The sequence below is a fragment of the Nannospalax galili genome, unplaced genomic scaffold (assembly GCF_000622305.1).
Source record: "Nannospalax galili isolate Female #2095 unplaced genomic scaffold, S.galili_v1.0 scaffold150, whole genome shotgun sequence".
NCBI lineage: Eukaryota > Metazoa > Chordata > Mammalia > Rodentia > Spalacidae > Nannospalax > Nannospalax galili.
The window spans coordinates 3,087,972-3,102,719 of NW_008329320.1; the positions used below are offsets into that span (position 1 = coordinate 3,087,972).

Genomic DNA, 14,748 nt, shown 5'->3' on the forward strand with positions numbered 1-14,748 from the left:
ATGTCTTTTTGAGACATGGTCTCCCTGTAGCCCTTGTTGGCCTGGAACTTTCTTTGTAGACCAGGCCGGACTCAAACTCACAGAGATGCACCTGCCGCTGCCTCTTGAGTTCTGTAATTAAAGGCGAGCATGGTCTTTTTGAGACAGGGTCTCCCTATAGCCCCAGCTGTCCTGGAACTCACTTTGTAGACCAGGCTGGCCTTGAACTCACAGAGATCCGTTTGCCTCTGCCTCCTAGTGCTGGGATTAAAGCGTGCGCCACCACGCCCGGGATTGTTTTGCTTTTTTAATGCAGCACTGGACTTTGTGCTAGGCAAGCACTCTACCAACTGAACTCCATTTACAGCACTCAAAATATGTTTTTTAAAGTAGCTTGTTAAAGGCTGGTGAAATGACTCAGATGGTAAAGGTACTTGTGCCAAGCCTGAAGACCTGAGTTTGATCCCTTCCACATGGTGGAAGGCAAGAACCAACTCTCACAAGTTGTCCTCTAACCTCCACATGCACATCATGACACATTTAAGTGCATCCACACACAGACACACACCACACAATCAATCAATCAATGTAATAAAACTAGCTTGTTAAATAAACACAAAGCTTCTGAGGTATGAGGGTATGTGATAGTTTAATGTGTATTCTGAAACGCATGTCTTTGTTATTATTTTGAGCCCTGACCTTTTGTTCTTTTCTTTCTTTCTTTTTTTTTTTTTAGGAAATTCACACAAATGAAAAGGAAGTAACAGAGAAGGAAGTCGCTCTTCACTTGTTGCCAGGTAACAGTCATGTTAGCATCATACCTCGTGCCCTGTGTACAGTTCAAAGCAAAGATAGATGACATCATCCCTAGCGCTGCTATATATAAACTCCTTTGTTTTTCATCCTCTGGCATGTAACAGTAATGAGTTGGACAAAGATGTCAAGGTCTTAGGTCCAGTAACTCCACACCTGACTATTACAACATTTAGAAAGAATTTTCTTGTTATCCTTTCCTATAGCCTGACGAAACTATACCTGGGAAAGTCTCACCTCTTTCACAAGCCAGTGAAGCCTTGTCCAGGTTGTCCTACTTGACCTCATCCAGTATTTCTGGTTTGCAATTAAAAAAAAAAAAAATCCAGGGCTGAAGAGATGGCTCAGTGGTTAAGAGCACTTGCAGAAGATCCGGGTTTGGTTCCCAGTATCCACGTGGCAACTAACAGCTGTTCATAACTCCAGTTCCAGGGGCTCCAACTCCCTCTTCTGACCTCTTTGGACATTACATGGCATAGGTGCACTTACACACATGGAGGCAATGCACTCATACACAAAAAATAAAAATAGTAAATATTAAAAAAAAATCCTAGTCCTTGGAAGAATCCTACACCCTGTGCATCATTCCTGATGCCTAGGTCTATAGTTACTCTTGAATAGCACACCTGCTTGGGCTTTCTAGGGTGGGTGGTAGTGGGTGGCCTCACCTGTCTGCTGGTGTATTTGAGCACAGGTACCAGGGATGCTGGAATTCACCAACCCTGGGGTCACTTGGGCTTTGCTCTGAAGTCACACGTTAATGAAAGAGCCCAGATGGGTTATTTCTGAGACAAAGGAGAGTAAATTTTAATCACTTCTGAGTTGAAGAACAGAAACCTCGCTGGGCGTGGGGGTACATGCCTTTAATCCCACTTGGGAGGCAGAGGCAGAGGCAGGTGGATCTCTGTGAGTTCTGTCCTCATATGTGGGAAATCTTGTCAACTCTATGTTCTTTTTCTACTTTTCCTAATTTAAAATAATTTCTTTTCAAGCCGGGTGTGGTGGCACATGCCTTTTTAGTACTAGCACTTGGGAGGCAGAGGCAGGCGGATCTTTGTGAGTTTGAGGTCAGCCTGATCTACATAATGATTTCCAAGCCAGCTGGGGTTACAGGGAGACCCTGTCTCAAAAAAATTTTCTTTTTCTTTTCATAAGTGTTTGTTAGGAACATGGTCCTCCTGCCTGTCTCCTGAATGCTGGGGTCACAGCCATGTGTACTACATACAGCTTCAAAAGCCTTTTATGTGTATTTCCTCATAACTATGAGGCCTCCTGGTACTTTTTATTTTAGTTTAGGTTATTGAGGGTATATGAATATATCCAAGTTTCTGACTAATATGCTTCTTTCAGTAAGAACTAGAATCATATAATTTGTGTGTGTGCCTTGTGTGTGTATATATGTTTGTGTGTATGTGTGCTTTTTTTTCTTTTTTTTTTTTTTCTTTTTTGTCTTTTTGAGACAGGGTCGCCCTATAGCCCTAGCTGGCCTGGAACTCACTTTGTATTTGTAAACCAGGGTGGCTTCAAACTCACAGAGATCTGCTTTCCTCTGCCTCCTGAGTGCTGGGATTACAGGCGTGCGCCACCATGCCTGGCTTGTATATGTGCATTATATGTCTGTGGTGTGTGTGTGTCACATGTGTGCATGTGGAAGCCACAACCTTGGGTGTTATTTCTCCTCATGTGCTATCCACCTTGTTTTGAGGGTTTCATACTGGTGTAGGCTCACCTGTTAGGCTAGGCTAGACTGACTGTTCAGCAAACCTGAGGGATCTGCCTGTCTCCACTTCCTCACACGCCAGCATGCTCAGCTTTTTAACATGAGTTCTAGAGATTGAACTCAGGTCCTTATGCTTGTATAGCAAAGACTTAATTGACAAAGCTGTTTCCACAGCTTGTTATCCTATGACTTTTAAATAATGTTTTTGAATTTCAGAGCCTTTTTTTTTCTTTTTTTTTTAAATAATTCTTTTTTAAAAATTACTTAATAACCACATAATTAGAAGCATTTCATTACAACAGCGTTGACATATTCAATAACAATTTCCAGAGCTAAGATGCATCTCTTTCAAAATTGGCTGTAAATTTTTAGGTTCACAGTTGAATTAACACAGTTATATAGTATTATACTCAGTATAAACCCTATTAAGACATAAAATTGAATGAGGTTTTAACCTTTCAAAAAGATCTCCATTTCATTTTAAAATATACTGTTTCATACAGAAAAACTCATTTTTAATGCAACTAACACTTAGATGTTTGCACATGCATCGCTAATCTCTATATATCTGATTATTACTAGTCACCGTCATTTATTTTCTGAGATCCTTGGCACCTAAGCACGGATATAAAGTGATCAGGTAGATTTCAATGGTAATGTTTTTCTCATCTACTAATTTACATGAAGCAAATTTTTATGCCTCTTCCTCAAATATAACTCACTTTTTAAATTTATTGATTTTTGTGTGTGTTATTTCATATAGAACATTTCAAACAATCTTATTCATCTATATACCCACATCCCAAGTGGCACCCTCCCACAGCCCCCACCCCCACCCCCCTGGAGCCCATATACAATGTCATCCCTGTTATTGTCCACTGTGTTGTCAGTACCCCCAGCCATTCTCCAGTGCTTGTCCATCTGTTCAGTCAGCCATCTAGAGTTCCTTATTTTAGGAAGATCAGCTGTTCCTCATCTAGCAGCAAGCAGTTGCCAATTTTCCTTTAGATAAGATTGGGGTCTGCTGTTCATTTTCCCAGTTCTATCCTGGGTTACTGTCTGGGAATCTCTTGGGCCATCCTGGCCAACAACTCAAAGGAAGGTATCTCCTGTCTGGCATTGTTTCTTGTTATGTAGCCTTTAGCTAACACATGGACTCTTAAAGAATAAAGAATTATATTGATCCCTTTTATCTTTGGTTATACCTTCCTTTTGGATGTTTAAGACCATGGAGTTGGCCCAGATAAACCAATTTATTTTAAAACTTCAGGTCGTTTGGAGCCTCTTTTCTTTAATGATGACCTAAGTCTTGAGCCCTCCTATGATTGATTTTTTCCCCCTCCTTAGAAGTATAGATTTTGAAATTATCCTTTTTTTTTGGAGCAGATTTTCACCACGTAGCCCTGGCTGACTTGAAACTTACCATGTAGACCAGACTGGCGTTGAACTCACAGAAACCTGCCTGCCTCTGCCTCTGCCTCTCCTCTGCCTCTGTGTTGAGATTAAAGGTATGTACTACCACAGTTAAGTTTTACCTTTATTTTTAACTTGGTGTTAAATATATTCTTCCATTTAGATTACCTGATAGCCTCTTCTAGGTGTGTGGCTTTTGCACTCACAGTTAAGTTCTCTGAGCTTCAGTTGTCTAAACTAGACAAAGAGCCTTCTTGGATCCCAGCTGCATGTCCATGTCTGGTCCAGACAAGGTGGTGGTGCTGTAGCATACCATGTTGCAGAAGGAATGCTCTGACAGCTGCTGCCCATTGGTGTCTGCTCTCTATTGGGCAACCATGAGATGAGACCCTCTTGGTCTTGGAGAGAGTCTCACATATTAAAACCTGTTTTCTGTTGGGAGTTGGAAGGACAGGAAGGCTTGCCCACATACCTTTTACCTTGACCTTGGCTGAGGTACTTTTTCTGGGACCGTTTTAAACCCCAAAGGGCCCTGACTTCATTCTTCAAATTTTTAAAACCAGAGACTGACCTAGTGACTGATATTTTCTTAGTGCTTTAGTTGGAAGTACCCAACCCCTTGGATAGTGGAAAAAAAGTACTATACTACATGCCCCTTGCTAGTCTGAGTAGCTAAAATACTTGCTTTTCTTTGTTTTCATGGTGAAAGCTATACTAAATAATTTTTAGCCAATAAATGAATTCAAAGATGAAGAAATCCAGAGGGAGGTTGTGAGGGAAGATGGTTGGGCGACAAGAAAATACCTTTTCTTTTTGCATAGTACTTACACTTTGTTTCCCATTTCCCCTGTTTCCTTCTCTTTCCTGCCCTCACCCAGGCACTCAGCCCTTGAGAACTTCTCCACTTCCAGGGAGTGAAGAGTGCTTACCTTTCTCCCAGGCCTAGCTTTTTTGCCTATGAAGTGAAACTGTAGCTTCTGATGTGGGCTGGGTGCCTGCAGAAGGAGCAGGGGAGGTGGCACGTTGAGAGGATAGACTTTGAGCTAAGGAAGAGAGGATAGGTTCTGTTTTCTGTCCCCACCGGTGCTCTGGGCATGCAGCCAGGATGAGATGGAGGTGCTACAGAAGGCACAACACCTCTGCTGTCTGAGGAAGCTGCTTCCACAGGAAAAGGGGCTGGGTCTGCATCCAGAACCTACTGGCCAACCTGCCTGCTTTTGCTCACTTCAGGTATCACTGTTATGGGACATCTGCTGAATCAGAGTAATGAAAACACCAGAATATGCATTAGAGAGTGCTGAAAGGCAGGTACCCTTGTGCCCAGCTGTAATTTCAGCACTTGGGAATTGGAGGGAGGAGTATTACTATGAGTTAAAGGCCAGCCTAGACTACATAATGTCTCAAAAAAATAGAGTTGGACATGGTAGCACACACCTTTAATCCCAGCACTTGGGAGACAGAGGCAGGTGGATCTCTGTGGGTTTGAGGCCACCCTAGTCTACATAGTGAGTTCCTGGCCAACTAGGGCTACGTAGTGAGACCCTGTTTAGAAAATAAATAAATAAATAAATAAACAAAATTTTAAAAACAGAAAAAAGAAGCTTGTGATCATAACCACCTTCCATTATTCCAGTGAAAAATCAGAGAAATCCCTGCATGAAGGTGGCCTAGCCATTTGGCTTGCCTTGTTCTTTTTTACTTTCTCACTTTGTAATTCCTGCTGCTCTAGAAAGTGGTATGTGGTGGAGTGCTGCACTGTACTGTGTGTTTGTCTTTATGTCAGCAGAGCTTAGTACCTACATTCTCTGCGGTCCCTGAGGACTCTGAGGCAAGCTTGCTTTCATTTCCACCAGGTGAACAGCTGCTTTGTGAAGCCAACACAGTCCTGAAGTATGTGCAGGAAGATTCCTGTCAGCGTGGAGTCTATGGGAGACTTGTCTGCACCGACTTCAAGATTGCCTTCTTGAGTGATGATGAATCTACTTTGGATAATGACGTATGTATGAGCTGGATTTGCTGAGTTGAAAGGGCAGGTACAGTTGTGACTTCATTGGTTTTCCCACAGCTTCTCCCTCCTCCCAACACAGAAATCCAAATAGAAGACAGAAATGCCTCTCATTCAGAAACTGTTACCTGTGGCCAGGTGTGGGGGCACACGCCTTTAATGCTACCTGTGTGCCACGTTACATTGTCCTTTTTTTTTTTTTGTCTTTTTGAGACAGGGTCTTCCTGTAACCCCAGGTGGCCTGGAACTCACTATGTAGACTAGGCTGGCCTCCAACTCACAGAGATCCACCTACCTCTGCCTCCCAAGTGCTGGGATTAAAGGCGTATGCCACCACGCCCAGCTCTTTTGCCCTTATAAATTGGTGCTGACAACTTTTTCTTGTCTTCTCTTGGATTTCAGCACAGTAAATCACTGATTGGATTCACATCTCAAATATACTAGTTTCTTATGTTTTTTCTATACTAAGCTCTTCCACAAATTTGGGGATTGAGTTCTGTAATGAAACTGATCAATAATGCCACCTTTGGAGTTAAGCATAGTGGCACATGCCTTTAATTCCAGCACTTGGGAAGCAGAGGCAGGTAGATCTCTGTGAGTTCTACTCTAGGTAGAGTTCCAGGCCAGCCAGGGCTGCATAGTGAGACCCTATCTTAAACAAAATGAAAAAAAGAAAAAAACAAAACAAAATGCTGCCTTTGAAGTTGGATTTGCCTTCCATGTAATCTGAACCTAGTTGCAGTGTCCTTGTGAGTCTTGTGTTTCCTTAGGAGCAGGTGGAGAAAGAGAACTCTGTATCCCACCCCACCAAGGCCATTTCTGGCCCCCACATGCCAGCTGCCCTAGACCCCCTTTTCTTTTTAAAAAACAGCTCTATTGCTACCAAGACTAGCCTTCTGTACTGCTCTCTACTACTGATGCTTGGTTCCTATTCCTGTAAAGACAGCATTTACCAGAACTTGAATCTCCAGGTGTTTCCCCTAAACTGTCCTCAGGTAGCCCTGTCAGTCACTTTGTGTTTGTGTGCAGAAATACTAACGTGCGTTTCACTTCCTCACGCTTTTCCATGTGATTGACTGTGGCATAGTGAATTTACCTGGGAGCAACCCAGAAGTGCTGTCTTCTGCCTGGTTGGAAAAAGCTGGTGCTCATGAACTCTTCTCACTTAGTGCTTGGGATGTGTGGATGCCTTTCTCAGTTACCTCAGTGCACACTGGAGAATGGTGATTTTCTCTGCCTGGAAACGTTGAAGTTCATAGAAATAAGTCACAGTTGTTTGAATTTTCTTTTTAGGAAACTCAGTTTAAGAATAAAGTGGTAGGAGAAAATGACATTACACTCCACTGTGTGGATCAGATTTATGGAGGTAAGTAGCTCTTTCCATGGACTTTTGCCTGTCTTTGTATATACTACTAATAATGATAATGTTCTTATATAGTCTAGTAAAATGTGTTATATAGTTATCTTGTGTAAAGCAGCTTTATGGATGATAAATTGAACCATGAAGTAGCTTGTTTGGGGTTGCTTAGTTAGAAGTGATCCAAGTTGAACTTGGAGCCTCTTTATTTATTTTGTATGCTTGCTTTTAAATATTTTTTTTTTACTACACACTATATATTTGTGTGTGTGTATGTATATATGTGTGGGTGTACATGTGGAGGTCAGATGACAACCTGTGGGAGTTTGTTCTCTCCTTCTATCTACCGTGTGGATCTTGGGAATTGATCTTGAGTCATCAGGCTTGGTGACAAACACATTTACCCACTGAGCCATCTCACTGGTTCATCTCTTGTTCTTTTGAAATTTTTTTTTTTTTTTTTAATATAGCCCACTAGCCTCAAACTCATGATCCTCCTGCTTCTGCTGCCTGAGTGCTGGTTTATAGGTGTGAGTCATCACACCTAAATTGAAGCCTGTTTTTTCTAATACTTCACAGGAGACCATTCTCTGTTAGCTGTTGATCAGCCCAGGTTGGTTGTATGCAGTGGGGGAGTATGAAGGCCAGGGAAATATGCTTGATATACATTAGTTGCCTGTATGACAAGGTCCTTATGTCACATAGTACCATGTACAATGACTGTATAGAATGAGAATTTAAAGACAGAAGCAACTTTTCCATTAAAAAAAATAAAAAGGCTGGTTATATATAATACAATAGGATGTCTTTTCTGCTGACGAAACAAGACTATCCTGCCAAACCCCACTGTTTTCTGTTCTCCATTTTTGGGTTCAGAGCATTTTCAGAAATCCTTCAGCCATTAAAGATATTCTCAGCACTAGCAGGAGAGTCCAGGCTGAGGAACAGGGAGGCAGATGTTAGGAGGGGTTATACCATAAATTTAGGAGTTGGCTGCCATGAAAGTATGTCCTGTCCTGAGCACTGTCCCTCCCATCCTCTATGATAACAGGAACTGGATTTTCTTTTTTTTTTTTTTTTTTTCCGGTCTTTTTGAGACAGGGTCTCCCTGTAGCCCCAGCTGTCCTGGAACTCACTATGTAGACCAGGCTGGCCTTGAACTCACAGAGATCCGCCTGCCTCTGCCTCCCGAGTGCTGGGATTAAAGGCGTGTACCACCACTCCCGGCTAGATTTTCTTTTTTTTTTAAGATTTATTTTTTATTTTTATTTATATGTATGTATCTGTATCTGTGCTTATATGCCATATGTGTGCAGGTGCTTGTAGAAGCCAAACAGGGCATCGGATCCCCTGGAGCTTGAGTTAGAGGCAGTTATGAGCTGCCTGATAAAGATGCTGGAAAGCAAACTGTAGTCCTTTGGAAAAATAGGAAGTGCTCTTGGCCACTGAGCCATCTGTATAATCCCCTTGGAGCTGGGTTTTCTTCAGACCATTAGAATCTGTTTTACTGTCTGTTGAGTCTTAGCTTACTCCAAAGTCATGAAGAAGCCTGCCTGTTCTTAGAGAGCCAGGACCCCTGCTGGAAGGGACTGGCCTTGGCCTTCTGGCCTCAGAAGCTAACAGTCTACCTTGTTTTTTTTAGCATTTATTTGTTGCTATGTAATATTAATTTCTACTCCTGATTTCATTATTGATCTGTAGTATTTGATGAGAAAAAAAAAACTCTGTTTGGACAACTGAAGAAGTACCCTGAGAAACTTATTATCCACTGCAAAGATCTCCGAGTGTTCCACTTTTGTTTGAGGTACACAAAGGAAGAGGAAGTCAAAAGGGTAACTAATTGCATGTTTTTAGGTTTTATTTCCCATCAGGTTTTCCCCACTGACTGTAGGTTTTGCTTATATTGCCTGAAGCTGGAGGGGAGCATTTCACTCTGTGAAGCTGAAATTGGTTGTAAGGTCATTCTTTGATTAATGTGTGAGAGGTCATTGGAAAAAGCATGCCTGTGCGTTGACTTGGCATATGCTACATCTTTTCCTTCAATTCATAATGTTGTTTACCTAGAACCACTAAAGGATGGGAGGTGATGAGTGAGGTCAGAGTCAATTGGGGAAATGGTAGAAGGAGACAGGTAAAAGCTATTTTTCACCTCTGACAACCTAGCTAAAGATATGACTGCTGACTTCCAACTCCTGTAAATAAATGAGTTTATCTCTGGGAGGTAGTAGTTGTGTGTGGGAGGAACACAGGTCAGATGAGCAAAGTCAGGTTACCAAGTATACCTTTGGAGATTAATCACATCATTTCCTGGTTGTCACAGCAAGTTGAGATCATGAAGTGGCTTCGCCAATTTGCTATTCATTATAACTTCAAGATTTTTCTTACTGAGATAGTGAAGATCTTATCTGCAGTGACCTCTGCATACTTGGATAACACCTTACCTTTCTTTCAGATAGTATGATAGTTCAGTCAGAATAGTAAATGGGATTCTAGTATCTATTCTGAGCAGGCAAAGAATGCTGTATCTAGAGAAAATTACTTGAGAAACAAGGTGCTTCATTTTTTAACAGTTGTTTTAGCCATTTATCCAAATATACTTTGTTTAACACAATAGACAGAAAGCACAATAGATTTCTTTTCCTTTTTTAAAGGGAGACAGGGTTTCATGTAGCCCAGGCTGGCCTCAAACTCTGTATGTAGTTGAGAATGACCTTGATTATTTGATCCTTCTACCTCCACCTCATAGAGTGCTAGGATTACAGGCATGTGCCACCAGGCTTTGTGCATATTAGGTAAGTACTCTACCAACTGAGCTTCCTGAGCCCCTCTTTCTCATTTTCTAAAAGGTCTACAAGTGTGTTAGAATGGCTAAGGGTCTTGGCTGTGAGTTTTTGAACATGTCAGACATTTGAACCTCACTTAATCGGGTATATTAGTCAGGGTTCTCCAAAGAAACAGAACCGGTAGATTTATCAGCTTAGCTCACAGGATAGAGTCCAAGTAGTCCAATGATGGCTGTACCACACTGGGGAGGCTGAGAATCTGTAGTTGCTCAGTCCACAAGGCTGGGTGTCTCAGTAGTCCCAATATGGCGCTGAAGGTCTGATGAATTCCAAAAGATCAGCTAGTCTTCAGTCTACAGCAGCAAGACAAACTCACCAGCAAGAGAGAAAGCAAGCAGCAAGAAGCCTTGGCCTTTTATACGGACTGCCATCAGAAGGTAACACCCACATTTAGGGTGTGTCTTCCGGCTTTAGATAATCCAATCAAGAAGATCTCTTTCATTTCAGTTAATCCCAGATCCAATCAAATTGACACCCAGGATTAGCCATCACATAGGGCATTTGAACTTTTTTGTTTAACACTTAGTTTCTAGAAAATTAGAAATCCAGAGCTCTTAGAAAGCATGACAATAAGCACTCTGTTGGTCTGCATATTCCAAGAGCCAAGACATAGCTTCAGCTCCAACAAGGTTGTAGTGTTGTTCCCATAGCCCTATGCATGATGGAGAACATAGACAAGTTGGCTCCTGCCCTCCTAGTGCTGATCTATCTAAACCATAACTATATCCATTCACCCTTCTTTTCTAGATTGTCAGTGGCATAATTCATCATACCCAGGCTCCTAAACTGCTTAAAAGATTATTTCTATTTTCCTATGCAACTGCTGCACAAAACAATGCAGGTAAGTAGATTCTGAGCTTGAATTTGAGGGTAGGCGGGATCCTTTCTATTAGGTTTTTTTTTTTTTTTTGGAGACAGGTTTTCTGCCTCAACCTCTTGAATGCTTGGATTGCAGGCTACACTGCGACCCTAGAAGGGTCTTCTCACCTGCAACCAGGAGGAGAAACCCCATCTCAGTTGGTTTTGCATCTCCATGACATATACTTGACAGAAAGGAAGATGTATTTTGGCTCGTGATTTGAGAAGGTTCACTCCATGGTGGGCTTCGCCCATGCACTTGGCAGAACACTTGGTAGCAGGAGTATATGGTGGAGGATGTTCTTTACCTCATGGTAGACAGGAAACAGAAAAAAGGGAAAGGGAACACGGACCATACATAATTTTCAAAACACACCCCACTGGCCTACCTCCTTCAGAAAATCCCCATCTCCCAAAGTTTCTACATCCTCCCCAGATAACACCATGCCTTTGGGCCCAAGCATTCAACAATAATAACATCCTTTTTGTTCCCCTTCCCTCTTTTTTAAAAAAATTTTATGTTATTTTTATGTGTATGTGTGTATTGCCTACATGTAGGTAAGTACACCCATGTCGTGTCATACAATGCCCTCGGAGGTCAGAAGAGGCTGTTGGATCCCCTGGGACTGGAGTTATGGACAGTTGTTAACTGCCATGTGGGTGCTGGGATTCAAACCTGGGTCTTCTGCAAGAACAACCAGTGTTCTTAACTGCTGAGTCATTGCTCCAGCCCCCCCTTCCCTCTAACAGTTGGTCATTCCTTGCTTGGATGATTCATTTACATTTCTTTTTTTTCCTGTCATCTAAACTTACTTATTAGATTTCTTTGCATATTGCAGTGTATTGTTTGTGTGGTTACTTCTTATGAAAGGTAAATCAGGGACTAGAATGATGACTTGGTGGGTAAAGTGCTTGCTGTGCAAGCATGAGGACCTGAGTTTGAATACCCAGCATCCATATAAAAGCCATGTGCAGTGGTGCATGTCTATAACCCCAGAGCTAGGGGCAGAGTCAGGTGGATCCTGGAAGCTCTCTGGCTAGCCAGGCTAGCCCAAAGAGCAAGTTCTAGGTTCAGTGAGAGACCTTGTCTCAAAAAATAAGGTGGAGGGGCTAGAGAGATGGCTCAGTGGTTGAAAGCACTGGCTGCTCTTGCAGAAGACCTAGGATCAATTCCCAGCACCCACATGGTGGCTAACAACTGTCCATAACTCCAGTTCCAGAGGATCTGATATCTTTATCTGACTTCTACATGACACAGATGCACTTACACACATGCAGGCGATACACTCATACACATAAAATAAAAATAATAAATAAAAATATTTTTAAAAAATAAGATGGAGGGGACTGGAGAGATAGCTCACTTGTTAAGAGCATTGGCTGCTCTTGCAGAGGACCTGGGTTCAGTTCCTAGCACCCACATGGTGGCTAACAACTGTCCATAACTCCAGTTCCAGAGGATCTGATATCTTTATCTGACTTCTACATGACACAGATGCACTTACACACATGCAGGCGATACACTCATACACATAAAATAAAAATAATAAAATATTTTTAAAAATAAGGCGGAGAATAATAGAGGAAGACACCTAATGTCAATCTCTGGCCTCCACATCTGCATGCCCAGTCATGTACACACATGTATACATTACACACAAATTGAAATTTTTTTCATTAAAAATTGGCAAAATCAGTATATTGTACTGGGAATGTGAGACTCTAGAAAAAAACAAAACTGAGGCAGAATTTAAAATAACCTTTTTGTCCCTAGGTTTTTTCTGTGTAAATATGCTTGATTTTAGAAAATGTCTTATATTCTACAAGGGTTTGAAATAAGAAGAACATACTATAAATAGGACATTTATGCATAAGAAAAACTTTCCAAATAGGTTACTTCATAAAATAAAACTCAGCAGGCCTGCTAATGCATGCCTGTAATCCCAGCACTTGAGAGACAGAACCAAAAGGATTTCCACAAATTGGAAGGCCAGATTGACCTAACAGTGAGTTCCAGATTAGTCAGGGCCACATAAGAGATCCTTGCAGGGCGGGGGGAGGTAAATTTTTTTTTTTCATTCAGTTTGTAGAAAAGAGCACTTTTTTTTTTTTTTTTGGTATTTTTGAGACATGGTCTCCCTGTAGCTCCAGGTGGCCTGGAACTCACTATGTAGACCAGGCTGGCCTTGAACTCACGGAGATCCTCCTGCTTCTGCCTCCTGAGTGCTGGGATTAAAGATGTGCACCACTACACCCAGCCCAAAAAGAACACTTTTTAAAATAAGAAACTCTGGGCATTTGCATCAGCCATGGGCTGGTGAGATGACTCAGCAGGTAAGGGTGCTTGCCACTAATCCTACGACACATGGTAAAAGGAGAAAACATACTCCTGCAAGCTGTCCTGACCTCCACACATGTACACACACATACATTTACAAAATAAATAAGTAAATGTGATTTAAAACAAAGAAAATGGTGTATAGCATGGGCTATGTTTTCAGTTGTCTGTCCTCTTTCACTTTTCTCCCCCTAGTGTGTTCACTCAGTTTACCTGGTTGTCTCCATTAGAAATGGGTAGTTACTCATCATGGCTCCTACATCAGAGATATCTGGCTGCTTTGTTTAAAAATACACACTACTGGGCGTGGTGGTGCATGCTTTTAATATCAGCATTCAGGAGGCTCAGTTACTGACTGAGATATCTCCCCAGCCCAAGTGTTTTAATTTCTTGCCTTATTTCTTCAATCACTCACTCATCATTCAAGAGTTTGTTGTTCATTCTTTTAAGTATTTGTGTTGTTTCTGTAGTTTTTCTTGCTACTGATTTCTATTTTTATTCCACTAGGATTTCATGAGATACAAGAAATAATTCCAATTCCTTGTTAAGACTTGCTTTGTTACCTATGATGTATGTGATCTATTTTAGAGGTGGGTCCATGGGCTACTAAGAAGAATAATGTGTATTCTGTCTTTTACAAATGAATTTATTTTAAATATTTATGTGTATGAGTGTTTACCTGCATGTATGTAAATACACCATGTGCTTGCAATGCCTGTAGTGGTCAGAAGACATTGGATCACTTGGAACTGGAGTTACATATGGTTATTAGCTGCCATGTGGGTGCTGGGAACCAAACCTCTACAAGAGCAGCCATGCTCCTAACCACTGTATTCTATCCTATTCTTTACACCATGTATTCTATTTTTATTAGATGGAATATTCTGTAGATATCAGTTAAATCTATTTGATCTGTGGTGTAGTTTAACTTTGAGGTTTCTTTATTCTATTTTAATTTGGATGACTGATCTAAAGATGAAAATGAGGCATTAAAGTAACATAATATATTTATCAGGAACCATCAACCCTTTTATGCCTGTTAGTATTTGTTTTATCAAATTGAGAGATTTGGTGCATGTATGTTTATGATTGCTATATTTTCTTTTAGTTTCAAGTCTACTTTTTCAGATACCAGAATAGCTACCCCATCTTGTTGTTGGCTTCCATTTGCTTGATAGATTGGCTTCTCTCAGATTGAATTCTCAGTCTGAGTGTCTCTGCCAGTGAGGTATGTTTCTTGAACATAGTAAATGATTGAACCTGATTTATTTTTAGGCTTATTATTATTATTTTATTTATTTATTTAATTTTTTTGGTCTTTTTGAGACAGGGTCTCCTTGCAGCCCCAGCTGGCCTGGAGCTCCCTATGTGGACCAGGCTGGCCTTGAGCTCACAGAGATCCACCTGCCTCTGCCTCCTGCG

General features: G+C 41.3%; 1 protein-coding gene across 1 annotated transcript in view; it reads left to right on the forward strand.

Moving 5' to 3' along the window:
* The window catches only part of Mtmr12 (myotubularin related protein 12), a 110,837-nt gene that overhangs the window by 47,691 nt on the left and 48,398 nt on the right, over positions 1-14,748 (forward strand). The window contains exons 2-6 of the mRNA XM_008835512.3: positions 716-776; positions 5,779-5,921; positions 7,224-7,296; positions 8,989-9,119; positions 10,878-10,971. Coding sequence (XP_008833734.1) covers positions 716-776; positions 5,779-5,921; positions 7,224-7,296; positions 8,989-9,119; positions 10,878-10,971 — 502 coding nt within the window. The remainder of the gene's footprint in view (positions 1-715; positions 777-5,778; positions 5,922-7,223; positions 7,297-8,988; positions 9,120-10,877; positions 10,972-14,748) is intronic.